Source organism: Lissotriton vulgaris, chromosome 6 (assembly GCF_964263255.1).
Source record: "Lissotriton vulgaris chromosome 6, aLisVul1.2, whole genome shotgun sequence".
NCBI lineage: Eukaryota > Metazoa > Chordata > Amphibia > Caudata > Salamandridae > Lissotriton > Lissotriton vulgaris.
The window spans coordinates 1414155058-1414169698 of record NC_141694.1 but is presented as its reverse complement, the minus strand read 5'-3'; the positions used below and the strand labels follow the sequence as shown (position 1 = coordinate 1414169698).

Genomic DNA, 14641 nt, shown 5'->3' with positions numbered 1-14641 from the left:
TCTCTTCATTTGGAGTCCTGTTCATGTGTTACTTGAGAGTTCACCACTATCTGTTCCCTGATGGATGCTGCATCATGGAATTTGAGTATTCAGTGTTCACTTTGTGTTTTCTGTTTCCTATATAAGTTTCAGGCCTGCAACAGATTTAGCTCTTGCATACTATATATCTACTTGCTTAACGATCATGCTATTCTGATCGACCGTGTCGAAAACATGGGTATCCAACAAACAGCCAAGAAACGAATGGCATCTTTTTCTGGCTGATAGGACTCAGGCGGTCACACTGGGCTCCTTTCAATCGTCCAATCTGTCGCTGCCATGTGGGGTACCCCAAGGCTCATCCCTAAGTCCGACACTTTTTAACATCTATGTGTCGGACCTAGCTAACATCATTCAAGCACACGGGATGAGCCTTATCTCCTATGCAGACGACACGCAGTTGGTCCTTGCCATTAAAAATAATGGCCACAAAATAGCCGAAGATTTCAAAGAGGGCATGTTGGCAATTGGGGACTGGAGGGCCTCCAATTGCCTAAAACTTAATTCCGACAAGACGGAAGTGGTCATCTTCGGACACTTGACCCCTGAATGGTCTTCTCTTTGGTGGCCCATGTCCCTTGGACTTCCCCCTAAACCTGTCAGTAAAGTGAGGAACTTGGGAGTTATCTTCGACGGCTGCCTCAATTTTCTCCCACATGCCAATCAAATCACTTCCTCCGCCTTTCACAAACTAAGACTCATAAAGAAAATCCTCCCCTTCCTCCCCGAAACAGCCGGCAAAACCTTGGTAACTTCTCTGGTACTGTCCACTTTGGACTACTGTAATGCCTTGTTCATAAATGCACAAGTAAGGGTCATAAATAAAATGCAAGTTATCCAGAATTCAGCAGCCAGGCTCCTGGGTAGAATCCCTAAATATCAATCTGCTACAGAAACCATTAGATACCTACACTGGTTACCTATTAGAAATAGGATTAAGTTCAAAACCCTCTGTATTGTGTACAAGGCTCTGCACAACCAAGGACCTGCTTTCCTCACTCAAAATCTGATTCCTTACTGTCCCCACAGATCTTTACGTTCTTTCACTCTAAATGACCTAATGGTTCCCCGTACCAAATCGGTTACTTGGGGAGACAGAAGGTTCCTGGTATCAGCCCCAAAACTTTGGAACACTCTGCCTCATTCAATAAAAACAAGCCCTTCACTCTGGTCATTTCGCAAACAGCTAAAAACTTGGCTGTTTAACCAGTAAATTCAGACCCTCCCGTCTTTGGAGTAAATTCTTGCAGATATCTTAGCGCCGAGACGCCCACGGGCCATTGTTCGCGCTCTATAAACATCATAAATAAATAAATAAATAAATAACTGTTTGCACACTTGGTAACCATCATGTAGAACCAGATGGTAAATGCCCATGCTAAAACCTGAACAAGCACAGTGGTTGTTAAGTTTGAATGTGTGCGCACTGGAAAAAAGGGCCCAATTGCATTTGGACCCAATTTTACCACTTGTGCCCAAGCCTAATTTAACCCAATAGCTGTTATGTACAATCTTTCAATGTCCTTTTTCTTCACACTTCTCTCTAACTCATTGTTCTGTTTTTACCCACTCACATTCTCACTAACCACAACTTTGCGCTCTACAAGAGGGGGCTTCTTTACGACTAAACATACCCAAAAGTATGCCCTTCTACTGCATAGAATATATTTTGAATGTTCATTGAACCCCTTTTAGATTTAAGGTTTAAGACTGAACACAGAATAGCGTGACTGGATGCACAAACTTTGAATTTCACACAGAGATCCACGAGACCAGTCTATTCACTCAAAGTCACACAGAGATTCAACAGGTACCGGATTCTCCTCTGGGTTACTCACTTATCTTCTCCAGATTTACTGAGGTTAACTATGTTAACTTCCTACTGAGGGAAAAGTCTACATACAGAAAGTAAGAGAGGGAACTCGGAGTCAGCATCCCTGACAAGCTAACCCCAATCACAAAAATTCACCAAACTGATGATGCCACTGCATTCTCTTAACTGTATGTATCACTGTTAGGCATTGGTTCCAAAAATAATGCCTACTCTGTGGGCGGTCACGAGACACCACATAGGTATACACATTATGGGTGTTCACTGTCTCTTTGCAGGCAGCGTGTGCAGTATGACCTCTACTCAGTTGCTGAGGTGCTTGATCAGAAGGGTTTTCAGCAGTAATTGTTAAATATCAGCAGAGGCCAAACTAATTGAGTGCTAGTGTCGTACTAGGAAAGCAGCCGCACTCGTTTTAGCCTAAAAGCTGTCTCCTGGTTTTCAGGATTTTTAAAAAAAACTTTATGTCCGTTTTTATCCTTATGTATTTTTGGTCATCTTATTGGTATTTATGCATATTTATGTTGTGCTTTGAGAATACATTGTCGTAAATTTGTATATTTCCACACCTATTTAACCGATAAACAAGCACTCATACGTGGAGGCCTGTCACGGTTTAGGAAATTAAGCAGCCAACAAAACACTACCCCTACAGGTAAATATAAGCATTATACTACAAATATATGTTAACATATGCTGTATTCAAGGAAATTGTATTCTATATTTTGCATTGGGGTTTTTTAACTCCCCATCCTGCCTATCTGCTCAGCAGATGTCCTGGGATTGCGAAAGGCGACATGGAGGGTTATTCTCAAGATTTTCAGTATTTGTCTGCTTTTAAAAATAAACAGATAGTAAAATCAGTTTTCTTTCTGTATTTGGTTGTAAACATGTAAAACAGGGAGCCTTACTTATAATTGCGACAATTAGCTAACAAATAACCAGGTTACTGGCGTGATTGACCCCACAACCATAAAGCCAGTTTCATTCAATACGTGCATTTCCTTTTCTGAGGAACTACATTAATGACAAGTTGAGAACTACGTGTATTACCTGTAACAGCGCAGAGAGATCCCCTGGGGGCTGATTCGTGTGCCATATAAATAATGAATAAAAATAAAAAATAAAATTGGGTAGTTTTTGTATGCCCCATACACATGTACTGAAAAGTAAGGACTATGAGCACATTAAAGTTGCCAAAATAATGATTTTTCTTTTACGAAATACGACAAGCAAAAACACGAAACTATACAAATGACGAGGTATGTATACATTCTGTGTATTGTAATCTTCTATACAGGTATTCTGTAAACAAATATCTTGTTACCAGTCAACACATGGTTTATTCTGCCTCGTGTACTCACGTCTTTCCGCTGCAAACCCGGTTGGGTGAAGTTTAATAAAAAATAAAAAAAAAAGCTAAGAGCTGTTGAATTTAGTTTCCCAGGTGTCTGCTGTTGCAGAATAGAGTACGTGTGTGCTTTAGAGAGGGGACGGGGTAAAGTGTTAGGATCCTGCAACTAGACTGGGCGTTCAATGGAGTAGAAGACAAGGGAGACGGGGTCCTTGCAACAAGACGAAGGTTGAGGCCAGTCACAACGGGATAACTTTCAGTGGGCGGTAAAACTGCTGTGGGAGGCGGGGGTCTAGAACATGGTGCCCAGAGAGCATTAAGGGGCAAGCAACCTGCTAGAGGAAGGGAGAGGCCGCGCACTGGAGAAAGGGATGGTTGTGCAGGAAGGCGCATGCAATGAAGAGCTTGGAGGTAACTATTAATGCATAGGAGGGCTCGCCGATGCTGGCCGGGAGAGTTAGTGTAGGGATCGTGGAGTTGAGGGGAGGGAACGGAGTAGCTGCACTTCCTGAATTTGTCGGGCATGCAAGAATACTCTCTGACCTGTAACTGCAACAAGCACAACCACCAACCTTCAAGCGTGGAACCCGCCCCACACACAATTCCCAAGAATGCTGCTCACCGGTGTGGGTGTCACTGGACGCTGCTGCTGCTGCGGGGCACGGACCCGCTGCTGCGGCGGGAGGCGCAGGTACTGCCGCAGCCGCTGGTGCTCCACCTGTGGAAGGCGCAGCTCCTGCTGTGGCCCCTGCTGCAGCCTGGGGCCCTTGGCCACCTAGAGCTGCCGCTGCCAGGGCCCCATTCTCTTGCTCGTCGCCGCTGCTGTTGGCGCGTTTGTTCTTTCTGCCTTTGCTGTTTTTCAGGTTCGGCATGGCTTAGCCTCCGACCTTTTCTTCTATATGTTGAGCGGGCTGGGGGCCTCAGAACAGGGCAAAAATAATATTTCTTTTGAAGAAGGACAAACCGAAGGAAGAGAGAGGGTCTTATCGCCCTATTTCTCTGATAAACACAGACGCCAAAATTTTTTCTAAAATTTTAGCATTAAGATTGGCTCCTATCATGCCTCAGATCATCAACCCACAACAACACGGCTTTATAGCTGGAAGAGACACCACCATACATGTTAACATGGCTATAACAGCATTCGATGTCGCAGAGACAGAAACCACCCCACTCGGTATGATCTTACTAGACGCGGAAAAAGCTTTCGACCGAGTGGGGTGGGATTTTTTGTGGTGTGTGTTATCTAAAATAGGGTTCGGGGGTCAATTTTTGAGGTGCATACAAGCACTGTACGATAAACCAACCGCTTACACTAGCTATGGGGGGCTGGAATCTCCAGATTTTTCGATCCAAAGAGGAACCTGTCAGGGCTGCCCTTTATCACCCCTTTTGTTTGCACTTTTATTGGAGCCTTTTTTGTTTGCTCTTCAATCTCAAACCCAGATTGCACCCTTTAGATCAGGACTACAAGAGTTAAAAATAACAGCATACGCTGACGACATAGCGGTCTATACAGAAGATGTCGTCGAGGCACTAAAGGGAATAATACTAGAGGCAGGAAAATTTGGTAATGTAGCGGGCTATAAACTAAACTTACAAAAAACGCAAATAGTAGCCAACTATACCCCATCTGCGACAGTGCCTGAGATCTGCAACATAGCTACCTACCTTGGGGTCAGAATAACGGCCAAAGTACAAGAAATTAACAATATAAACTACAACGAACTGACCAAATCTACTAGCTTACTATTAAAAAAATGGCATAGATTACCCCTGAATTTAATTGGCAGAATAAACTTAATAAAGATGAAGGTCTTGCCCAAATACGTATACTTATTCCGATCTATACCATTAGCGTTAAATAATCAATTGTTTAAGAAACTTGATGGAGTACTCAGTAGCTTTATTTGGGGGTACAAGAAAGCAAGAAGATCACTACATTTTATGAAAAACGAGACGCACAAAGGAGGGCTTAACTTTCCTGACTTTAAACTATATTTTTGGTCCGCTTTTGTTAATCGACTTCGCTCCCTACTCAACGAAGGAAGGGCTCTGTTCTTCCATTCCTTTATGTTGAAATCTGATTCAAACCTGTTTCTATTTAGAACCAATGACCCCAACTACTACAAAAGGGTTAAATTTAAGAACGCAAGAGATATAACAAAGATATGGGGCAACATTCTTTCCTTTTGTAACACTAACTTTTTTCATTCAAAGCTTCCGTTATGGGGTAATCCGGGCCTTCCAAGTATTTTTAATGATTATACTACTCGTGGATGGTATAGATCAGGAATTACCACTCTAGGGGACCTATACGGCACACAAGGCTTTTTGGGTTTTGACACTCTTAAACTACTATATGATTTACCTGAAAACATGAGATACAAATATATACAGATACATGACTATTTGATTAATAAAAAACAAATTTTGGAGGTCACCGAATGTGATATTTGGACCTGTCTATACTCATCAAAAAAAAAGTCCGTAATAAGTGAAGCATATAGACTTCTTATGGACTTTAAATCAAACGACTGCACTAGGCTGGCCGATAAGTGGAGCAGAATATTGGGACTAAATATAACATCCAACAGATAAAGAGCTCCCTGACAAACATTAACAAACAATTACGATCATCTAGCCTAAGACTCCAACAATTTAGAACAACATGTATGCTATATTACACCCCTGAAAGAATCTCTAAATGGTCCCCCAACAATATCTACAGCGACCGCACAAAATGCCCAAAATGCTCTACTGAAGCAGCTGATCTGGTACACATGCTGTTTTCGTGTCCTAGTCTCAAGACTTTTTGGTGCGATATCGAAAAAGTTTTGGATATGAAACAGATTCAGCTACCCTCGCTTACGGCTACATCTGTCCTATTAGACATCTTTCCAGTCTCATCTCCATATGCTGCCCTGACCACAATACTTATGTCTTGTGCTAAGTTAACTTTGGCCAGAGCCTGGACTAGCTCAGAAACACCTAAGGTCTGGGATTGGTGGGCATTGGTAAACGAAATACACTCAATGGAACTAGCCTTAGCAAACATCAGGGGTATACGAGCACTGAAAAAGCATGAAAAATACTGGGGAACGTTTGTAGAACGATGATGCCCTATCTTATTTTTGTTCAAGATTCAAGGAAAGAAAGGACTTTGCTATTTGCCATCTGATGGATATTGTAACTTGTCTGATCGCTAAAGAGAAACTGTCTTTATTCTTTTGCTTTTATTTTTTTTTATTTCTTTTTCTTCTTTTGATCTATTTGCCTTGGCATATGCTTTATACGAAAAAATACTATTTATGTATCATGCTTTAATATACTTTTCTCCTTGTCAGCCTGTTAACAATAAAAAAAAAAGAAAAAAAAAAAAGAAAATATCCTAGTCTCAAAGACCTTACAAATTCATGCCTCAGAAAGAAAAGCTATCTGTCAGGTCATACAGGTCTGACAAGCAGAGGTCTTACTCAGCAGTACTATCCCTAAGACTACTCTACTACCTTTTCATAACTGATTACATATAACACAGAACAAGGGTTGCCCAGGATCACACTGAATCTCATTAACGAGCTGGTAGCGTGTGACCTATTTTGAATTCAGAAACTCCTTCACCGGTCTACTTTCCATCTCACAGTGTTATCCTCATGAGAAAGAACACATGGCACGGCCACCACACAGCAGAGTGATCCAGAAGATTACACTGATCCTTCAAGCATTAGCTCTAGACAGCATCCATGCACTTCATTTTACAAAGATTCAACATGGTGTTCTCTTGGAGAAAGCAAAACTGCATGTCACACTTCACAAACATGTATTATTATATTTATTTATAAAGCGTCTGAATCACCCCGAATGGGTATCTATGCACTGTAGGAGGCGTAGATATCTGTGCAGACCATGTAAGGAAAACTCAGAAGAGCTCAGTCTTGAGAAGTTTTCTAAACGAAAGATATTCTGAGCATTTATGAAGATGAATCAGAAGTTGATTCCAATAGTAGGGGGATAGATAGAAGAAAGCTTTTCCGTCCATATGAGATTTTCCAAAACGGGGAGTGAAGAGCAGGTTCTGGACTCATACAAATACAATCTCAAAAGACCCAATCTGCCTGAAAAATGCTTATAAAGCGCTCAGAAGTCACTGATATGTTAGAAACTCACCGTACAAACAGAGAAATTCCACCAACAAAGTAGGAAAAAGGATATATGAAAGAACATATACTTTTTATTTATAAAATTTTATCAAAATTCATAGAAAAAGACACATAACATAATGAACTTCCCACATACGTAAACATATGTGTGGTCCCACACATACACTCTCTCAATACACACAAACAACATATCAGTGACTTCTGAGAACTTTATAAGCATTTTTCAGGCAATTTGGGTCTGTTCATATTGTATTTGGCCTTTTCCCCTGTCCAACCTGACTGCTATCCGCCTTCAGGGGCCCCCTTCTGTGTGTCTGGACTCACACAACACAGCTATTAGTCAAATAACACAAACCATATATGTTTTGGCTTCAGACTGTACAGTTTTTACTATGGCCACATAGACCTTAGGAGACCATAGGAGTGTGCTTTATGCAGCACAGCTCTCCCTCAGGTAAAGCAGAATTTACAAGTTCAGGCCTCAAAATGCAGAGCTATATCTCAGAACTTCACTGAACTTACACGTATAGGTCTTCGATAACTTATCCATCCATCAAATGAAGCAGAGGTTACAAGGTCAGGCATCACACATAAGACTTACACAAATAAGAAATTCTGAGTACTTACACAGCAAAGCAGTGTCTTAGGTTACATAACTCCTATTACAAGAATTATTTCGAATATCACAGAAAAACCTTGTGAATTGCTCGTGATTACATCAAGAGTTGGCATGGGTCTGGGATCTCTTCATTTGGAGTCCTGTTCATGTGTTACTTGAGAGTTCACCACTATCTGTTCCCTGATGGATGCTGCATCATGGAATTTGAGTATTCAGTGTTCACTTTGTGTTTTCTGTTTCCTATATAAGTTTCAGGCCTGCAACAGATTTAGCTCTTGCATACTATATATCTACTTGCTTAACGATCATGCTATTCTGATCGACCGTGTCGAAAACATGGGTATCCAACAAACAGCCAAGAAACGAATGGCATCTTTTTCTGGCTGATAGGACTCAGGCGGTCACACTGGGCTCCTTTCAATCGTCCAATCTGTCGCTGCCATGTGGGGTACCCCAAGGCTCATCCCTAAGTCCGACACTTTTTAACATCTATGTGTCGGACCTAGCTAACATCATTCAAGCACACGGGATGAGCCTTATCTCCTATGCAGACGACACGCAGTTGGTCCTTGCCATTAAAAATAATGGCCACAAAATAGCCGAAGATTTCAAAGAGGGCATGTTGGCAATTGGGGACTGGAGGGCCTCCAATTGCCTAAAACTTAATTCCGACAAGACGGAAGTGGTCATCTTCGGACACTTGACCCCTGAATGGTCTTCTCTTTGGTGGCCCATGTCCCTTGGACTTCCCCCTAAACCTGTCAGTAAAGTGAGGAACTTGGGAGTTATCTTCGACGGCTGCCTCAATTTTCTCCCACATGCCAATCAAATCACTTCCTCCGCCTTTCACAAACTAAGACTCATAAAGAAAATCCTCCCCTTCCTCCCCGAAACAGCCGGCAAAACCTTGGTAACTTCTCTGGTACTGTCCACTTTGGACTACTGTAATGCCTTGTTCATAAATGCACAAGTAAGGGTCATAAATAAAATGCAAGTTATCCAGAATTCAGCAGCCAGGCTCCTGGGTAGAATCCCTAAATATCAATCTGCTACAGAAACCATTAGATACCTACACTGGTTACCTATTAGAAATAGGATTAAGTTCAAAACCCTCTGTATTGTGTACAAGGCTCTGCACAACCAAGGACCTGCTTTCCTCACTCAAAATCTGATTCCTTACTGTCCCCACAGATCTTTACGTTCTTTCACTCTAAATGACCTAATGGTTCCCCGTACCAAATCGGTTACTTGGGGAGACAGAAGGTTCCTGGTATCAGCCCCAAAACTTTGGAACACTCTGCCTCATTCAATAAAAACAAGCCCTTCACTCTGGTCATTTCGCAAACAGCTAAAAACTTGGCTGTTTAACCAGTAAATTCAGACCCTCCCGTCTTTGGAGTAAATTCTTGCAGATATCTTAGCGCCGAGACGCCCACGGGCCATTGTTCGCGCTCTATAAACATCATAAATAAATAAATAAATAAATAACTGTTTGCACACTTGGTAACCATCATGTAGAACCAGATGGTAAATGCCCATGCTAAAACCTGAACAAGCACAGTGGTTGTTAAGTTTGAATGTGTGCGCACTGGAAAAAAGGGCCCAATTGCATTTGGACCCAATTTTACCACTTGTGCCCAAGCCTAATTTAACCCAATAGCTGTTATGTACAATCTTTCAATGTCCTTTTTCTTCACACTTCTCTCTAACTCATTGTTCTGTTTTTACCCACTCACATTCTCACTAACCACAACTTTGCGCTCTACAAGAGGGGGCTTCTTTACGACTAAACATACCCAAAAGTATGCCCTTCTACTGCATAGAATATATTTTGAATGTTCATTGAACCCCTTTTAGATTTAAGGTTTAAGACTGAACACAGAATAGCGTGACTGGATGCACAAACTTTGAATTTCACACAGAGATCCACGAGACCAGTCTATTCACTCAAAGTCACACAGAGATTCAACAGGTACCGGATTCTCCTCTGGGTTACTCACTTATCTTCTCCAGATTTACTGAGGTTAACTATGTTAACTTCCTACTGAGGGAAAAGTCTACATACAGAAAGTAAGAGAGGGAACTCGGAGTCAGCATCCCTGACAAGCTAACCCCAATCACAAAAATTCACCAAACTGATGATGCCACTGCATTCTCTTAACTGTATGTATCACTGTTAGGCATTGGTTCCAAAAATAATGCCTACTCTGTGGGCGGTCACGAGACACCACATAGGTATACACATTATGGGTGTTCACTGTCTCTTTGCAGGCAGCGTGTGCAGTATGACCTCTACTCAGTTGCTGAGGTGCTTGATCAGAAGGGTTTTCAGCAGTAATTGTTAAATATCAGCAGAGGCCAAACTAATTGAGTGCTAGTGTCGTACTAGGAAAGCAGCCGCACTCGTTTTAGCCTAAAAGCTGTCTCCTGGTTTTCAGGATTTTTAAAAAAAACTTTATGTCCGTTTTTATCCTTATGTATTTTTGGTCATCTTATTGGTATTTATGCATATTTATGTTGTGCTTTGAGAATACATTGTCGTAAATTTGTATATTTCCACACCTATTTAACCGATAAACAAGCACTCATACGTGGAGGCCTGTCACGGTTTAGGAAATTAAGCAGCCAACAAAACACTACCCCTACAGGTAAATATAAGCATTATACTACAAATATATGTTAACATATGCTGTATTCAAGGAAATTGTATTCTATATTTTGCATTGGGGTTTTTTAACTCCCCATCCTGCCTATCTGCTCAGCAGATGTCCTGGGATTGCGAAAGGCGACATGGAGGGTTATTCTCAAGATTTTCAGTATTTGTCTGCTTTTAAAAATAAACAGATAGTAAAATCAGTTTTCTTTCTGTATTTGGTTGTAAACATGTAAAACAGGGAGCCTTACTTATAATTGCGACAATTAGCTAACAAATAACCAGGTTACTGGCGTGATTGACCCCACAACCATAAAGCCAGTTTCATTCAATACGTGCATTTCCTTTTCTGAGGAACTACATTAATGACAAGTTGAGAACTACGTGTATTACCTGTAACAGCGCAGAGAGATCCCCTGGGGGCTGATTCGTGTGCCATATAAATAATGAATAAAAATAAAAAATAAAATTGGGTAGTTTTTGTATGCCCCATACACATGTACTGAAAAGTAAGGACTATGAGCACATTAAAGTTGCCAAAATAATGATTTTTCTTTTACGAAATACGACAAGCAAAAACACGAAACTATACAAATGACGAGGTATGTATACATTCTGTGTATTGTAATCTTCTATACAGGTATTCTGTAAACAAATATCTTGTTACCAGTCAACACATGGTTTATTCTGCCTCGTGTACTCACGTCTTTCCGCTGCAAACCCGGTTGGGTGAAGTTTAATAAAAAATAAAAAAAATAGCTAAGAGCTGTTGAATTTAGTTTCCCAGGTGTCTGCTGTTGCAGAATAGAGTACGTGTGTGCTTTAGAGAGGGGACGGGGTAAAGTGTTAGGATCCTGCAACTAGACTGGGCGTTCAATGGAGTAGAAGACAAGGGAGACGGGGTCCTTGCAACAAGACGAAGGTTGAGGCCAGTCACAACGGGATAACTTTCAGTGGGCGGTAAAACTGCTGTGGGAGGCGGGGGTCTAGAACATGGTGCCCAGAGAGCATTAAGGGGCAAGCAACCTGCTAGAGGAAGGGAGAGGCCGCGCACTGGAGAAAGGGATGGTTGTGCAGGAAGGCGCATGCAATGAAGAGCTTGGAGGTAACTATTAATGCATAGGAGGGCTCGCCGATGCTGGCCGGGAGAGTTAGTGTAGGGATCGTGGAGTTGAGGGGAGGGAACGGAGTAGCTGCACTTCCTGAATTTGTCGGGCATGCAAGAATACTCTCTGACCTGTAACTGCAACAAGCACAACCACCAACCTTCAAGCGTGGAACCCGCCCCACACACAATTCCCAAGAATGCTGCTCACCGGTGTGGGTGTCACTGGACGCTGCTGCTGCTGCGGGGCACGGACCCGCTGCTGCGGCGGGAGGCGCAGGTACTGCCGCAGCCGCTGGTGCTCCACCTGTGGAAGGCGCAGCTCCTGCTGTGGCCCCTGCTGCAGCCTGGGGCCCTTGGCCACCTAGAGCTGCCGCTGCCAGGGCCCCATTCTCTTGCTCGTCGCCGCTGCTGTTGGCGCGTTTGTTCTTTCTGCCTTTGCTGTTTTTCAGGTTCGGCATGGCTTAGCCTCCGACCTTTTCTTCTATATGTTGAGCGGGCTGGGGGCCTCAGTCCGACTTCATTATGTCCCAACACCAACCGGTGGCCCGGAATCCTATGCAAACGTACAGACGGAGCAGAGGGTGCAACTATCTCAAGAGCTTTTGAAATGCAACAGTAGGGTATCTAAATTCGGCCTCTGTGCTGTGGTATAAAGGCTGCAGCGTGCGGGGCCCGCTCAGCCTCCCCGCACTGTTTACATCGTGCAGCAACAGCGCGGGGCTGTCAGTCTGTGAAGGGGAAGGAGTCGGGAGGGGTGTGTCAGCTTCCCTGCCTCCCTTGTTTTGTTTCTGCCTCTCTGTTAACCCTGCATGCAGCTGGCAGGCGATGCGACAGGCTGTCGTTAAACCGAAACCAACGCCGCCGCCATTTCTGACCGACATGTGTAATAGTACGGACACTAGTAGGGATACCAGTGCTCCCTAGAGAGGGTTTAAAACCCAAAACCATTAGGTCACCTAAATGCGTTTTGCATTCATACTTACCGCCAGTGTCTTACATTCATAAAAGCACATAACTCCAAGTGGGTTAAAAAATACTACCATTTTAGAACGTTTCAGTTACAAAATTTAGATTTTATTTACGGTATGTACAATTTTGAATGTTTCCTCACGTTTGACCTTTATTTTGAATTGCATTCTGTAGCAGAACAGCAGGCGTTTCTCTTCCAAGATGGCCACCACAGTAACAACAAAGCGCAGTCTGCCCTGCAGCCTCGCTGTCCTTCCTTGTTCAGTGGTTCCTGTTGCTTACTGGTGATGATGCCTCCCACACCCATTTCGGAGTGAAGTCATACAGTCTCATTGGCTCCTAATGTTTTTTTCTATTCATTGAGGGCTGGAGGTGTTTCGCAGATATTTGAGGAATCTCTTACATTTCTTTTCAGATTATTGTGCAATTGAGTGCAGATGATTGGATGCTACAGGCTATGGACACATTTCTAAATAGAATTCAGCATTTTGTAGATGATCAGATATCTTGTATTTAGAAATACCTCTGGAATGCGGAAACTGTAAAAATAACAGATTCTTCTTCACAATTAGATCAGTTTATCTTGGCTGGGATAAGTTGAATGCTACAGCTTTGAAGTATTTGTAATTGGTAATACCAATGTGCAATTCAAACTTTTACTATTATTGCCCTCTATAAAAAGTGCTATTGTACTTATCGCTGCAATCCTTGGAGGGCTACACCCAAAAGGATTACGTTTACGCTTTACAAAGAAATATAAATATATATGCCTCCTCTCCAGGGCACAAGTCCTAAAAAAAGAAGTGGGGGGCGCTGACGTCATGACAGGAAGTGACGTCACGAAAGGTGGCTTGCAACCAGTTGCAGTTTATAGTTATTGAGGTCCCGGTAAAAATAAGTGGGGGGATGCCGTCCACCTGCGTGGTACCCCGACTCGAGCCCTGCGTCCTCTCCAGTGATTGTGTTTAGGGTATAGGGTGGATAAAGAACCTATAATCGTATTTCTAAGGGTCGCCGTAATAAATTACACAGCAGTGTGTCATTTTTTTGTAAAATTATGAAATACACTCTATATTATATTGTATAAAAAATTACATTGGAACTAATTCAGTTTATTAAACTATAATTATCTACCCTTTCGTGTTGGAGTTCGATATTTTGTAATTGACTCACACTGTTTTCACTTTACTTTTTGCTTAGCTTGCCAATCACTTGGGCCTGCGCTGCCGTCTGAGAGTCACAAAATAATAGTAATTTTTATAAATAAGATTTAACCTTAAACATTCTTCCATCTTGACCTGGTGTCTATCCACTTAAATCATCAAAGCAACAGTTTATGCCACTCCTCATATGCCCCTCTACATGTTGAAGCTACATATATATCTTGCTGGTTCAAGAACTCTAGAATATATATATTATTTTACATGGATACAACATTATGTACCTTTTACAGCTCTCATTTGCCTTTCTATCAAGTTGTTGAGAATTTTTTTCCAAAACTGTTCTTTTACGGACCACTGCACAATGGTCTTTTCCGTCTAGCCTCACATCATCAGACCGTCAGCAACTCATTGCCTCATCACTTTCCTTGGGTATGGCAGCACTGACTCATCTTTTAACTGTCACTTGTCCAAAAAGCCCCCCTGTTAGACGTGGCAGCCTTTGGCGTGGTCTTTCCCAAACCTTTTGCTTTCTCCCTTTCCCTTTGCTGAAATTCATGTTTATTGGCTTTAGGACTCTGTGCGCTTTACCACTGTTAAGCAGCGGTAAAGTGCTTGTATGGTCAGGGATTACCGAACATCCCCCTCCCCCTCCTTGTGTTTAACCAACATTTATTAAAGATGGACATGAGAGAGGATTTCTCTGGAGGCGGGACCGTACAACAGCCGGCCGTATTTATTAAAACAT

The 14641-nt window shown here is 42.4% G+C and overlaps 1 protein-coding gene across 2 annotated transcripts in view; it reads right to left on the bottom strand.

The window, feature by feature from the left end:
• HECA (HECA ribonucleoprotein granule regulator) overlaps positions 1–12554 on the bottom strand; it is a 242980-nt gene extending 230426 nt beyond the window's left edge. Inside the window, exon 1 of one of the 2 annotated variants that reach the window (XM_086927562.1) lies at positions 11973–12554. In XM_086927562.1, the coding sequence (XP_086783688.1) occupies positions 11973–12222 (250 nt within the window). In that variant the 5' untranslated portion in view covers positions 12223–12554. Of the gene's footprint in view, positions 1–3846; positions 4143–11972 lie in introns of those variants that run through there. The other variant, XM_086927561.1, reaches the window with a different exon arrangement.
• Between the last annotated feature and the right edge of the window lie 2087 nt (positions 12555–14641).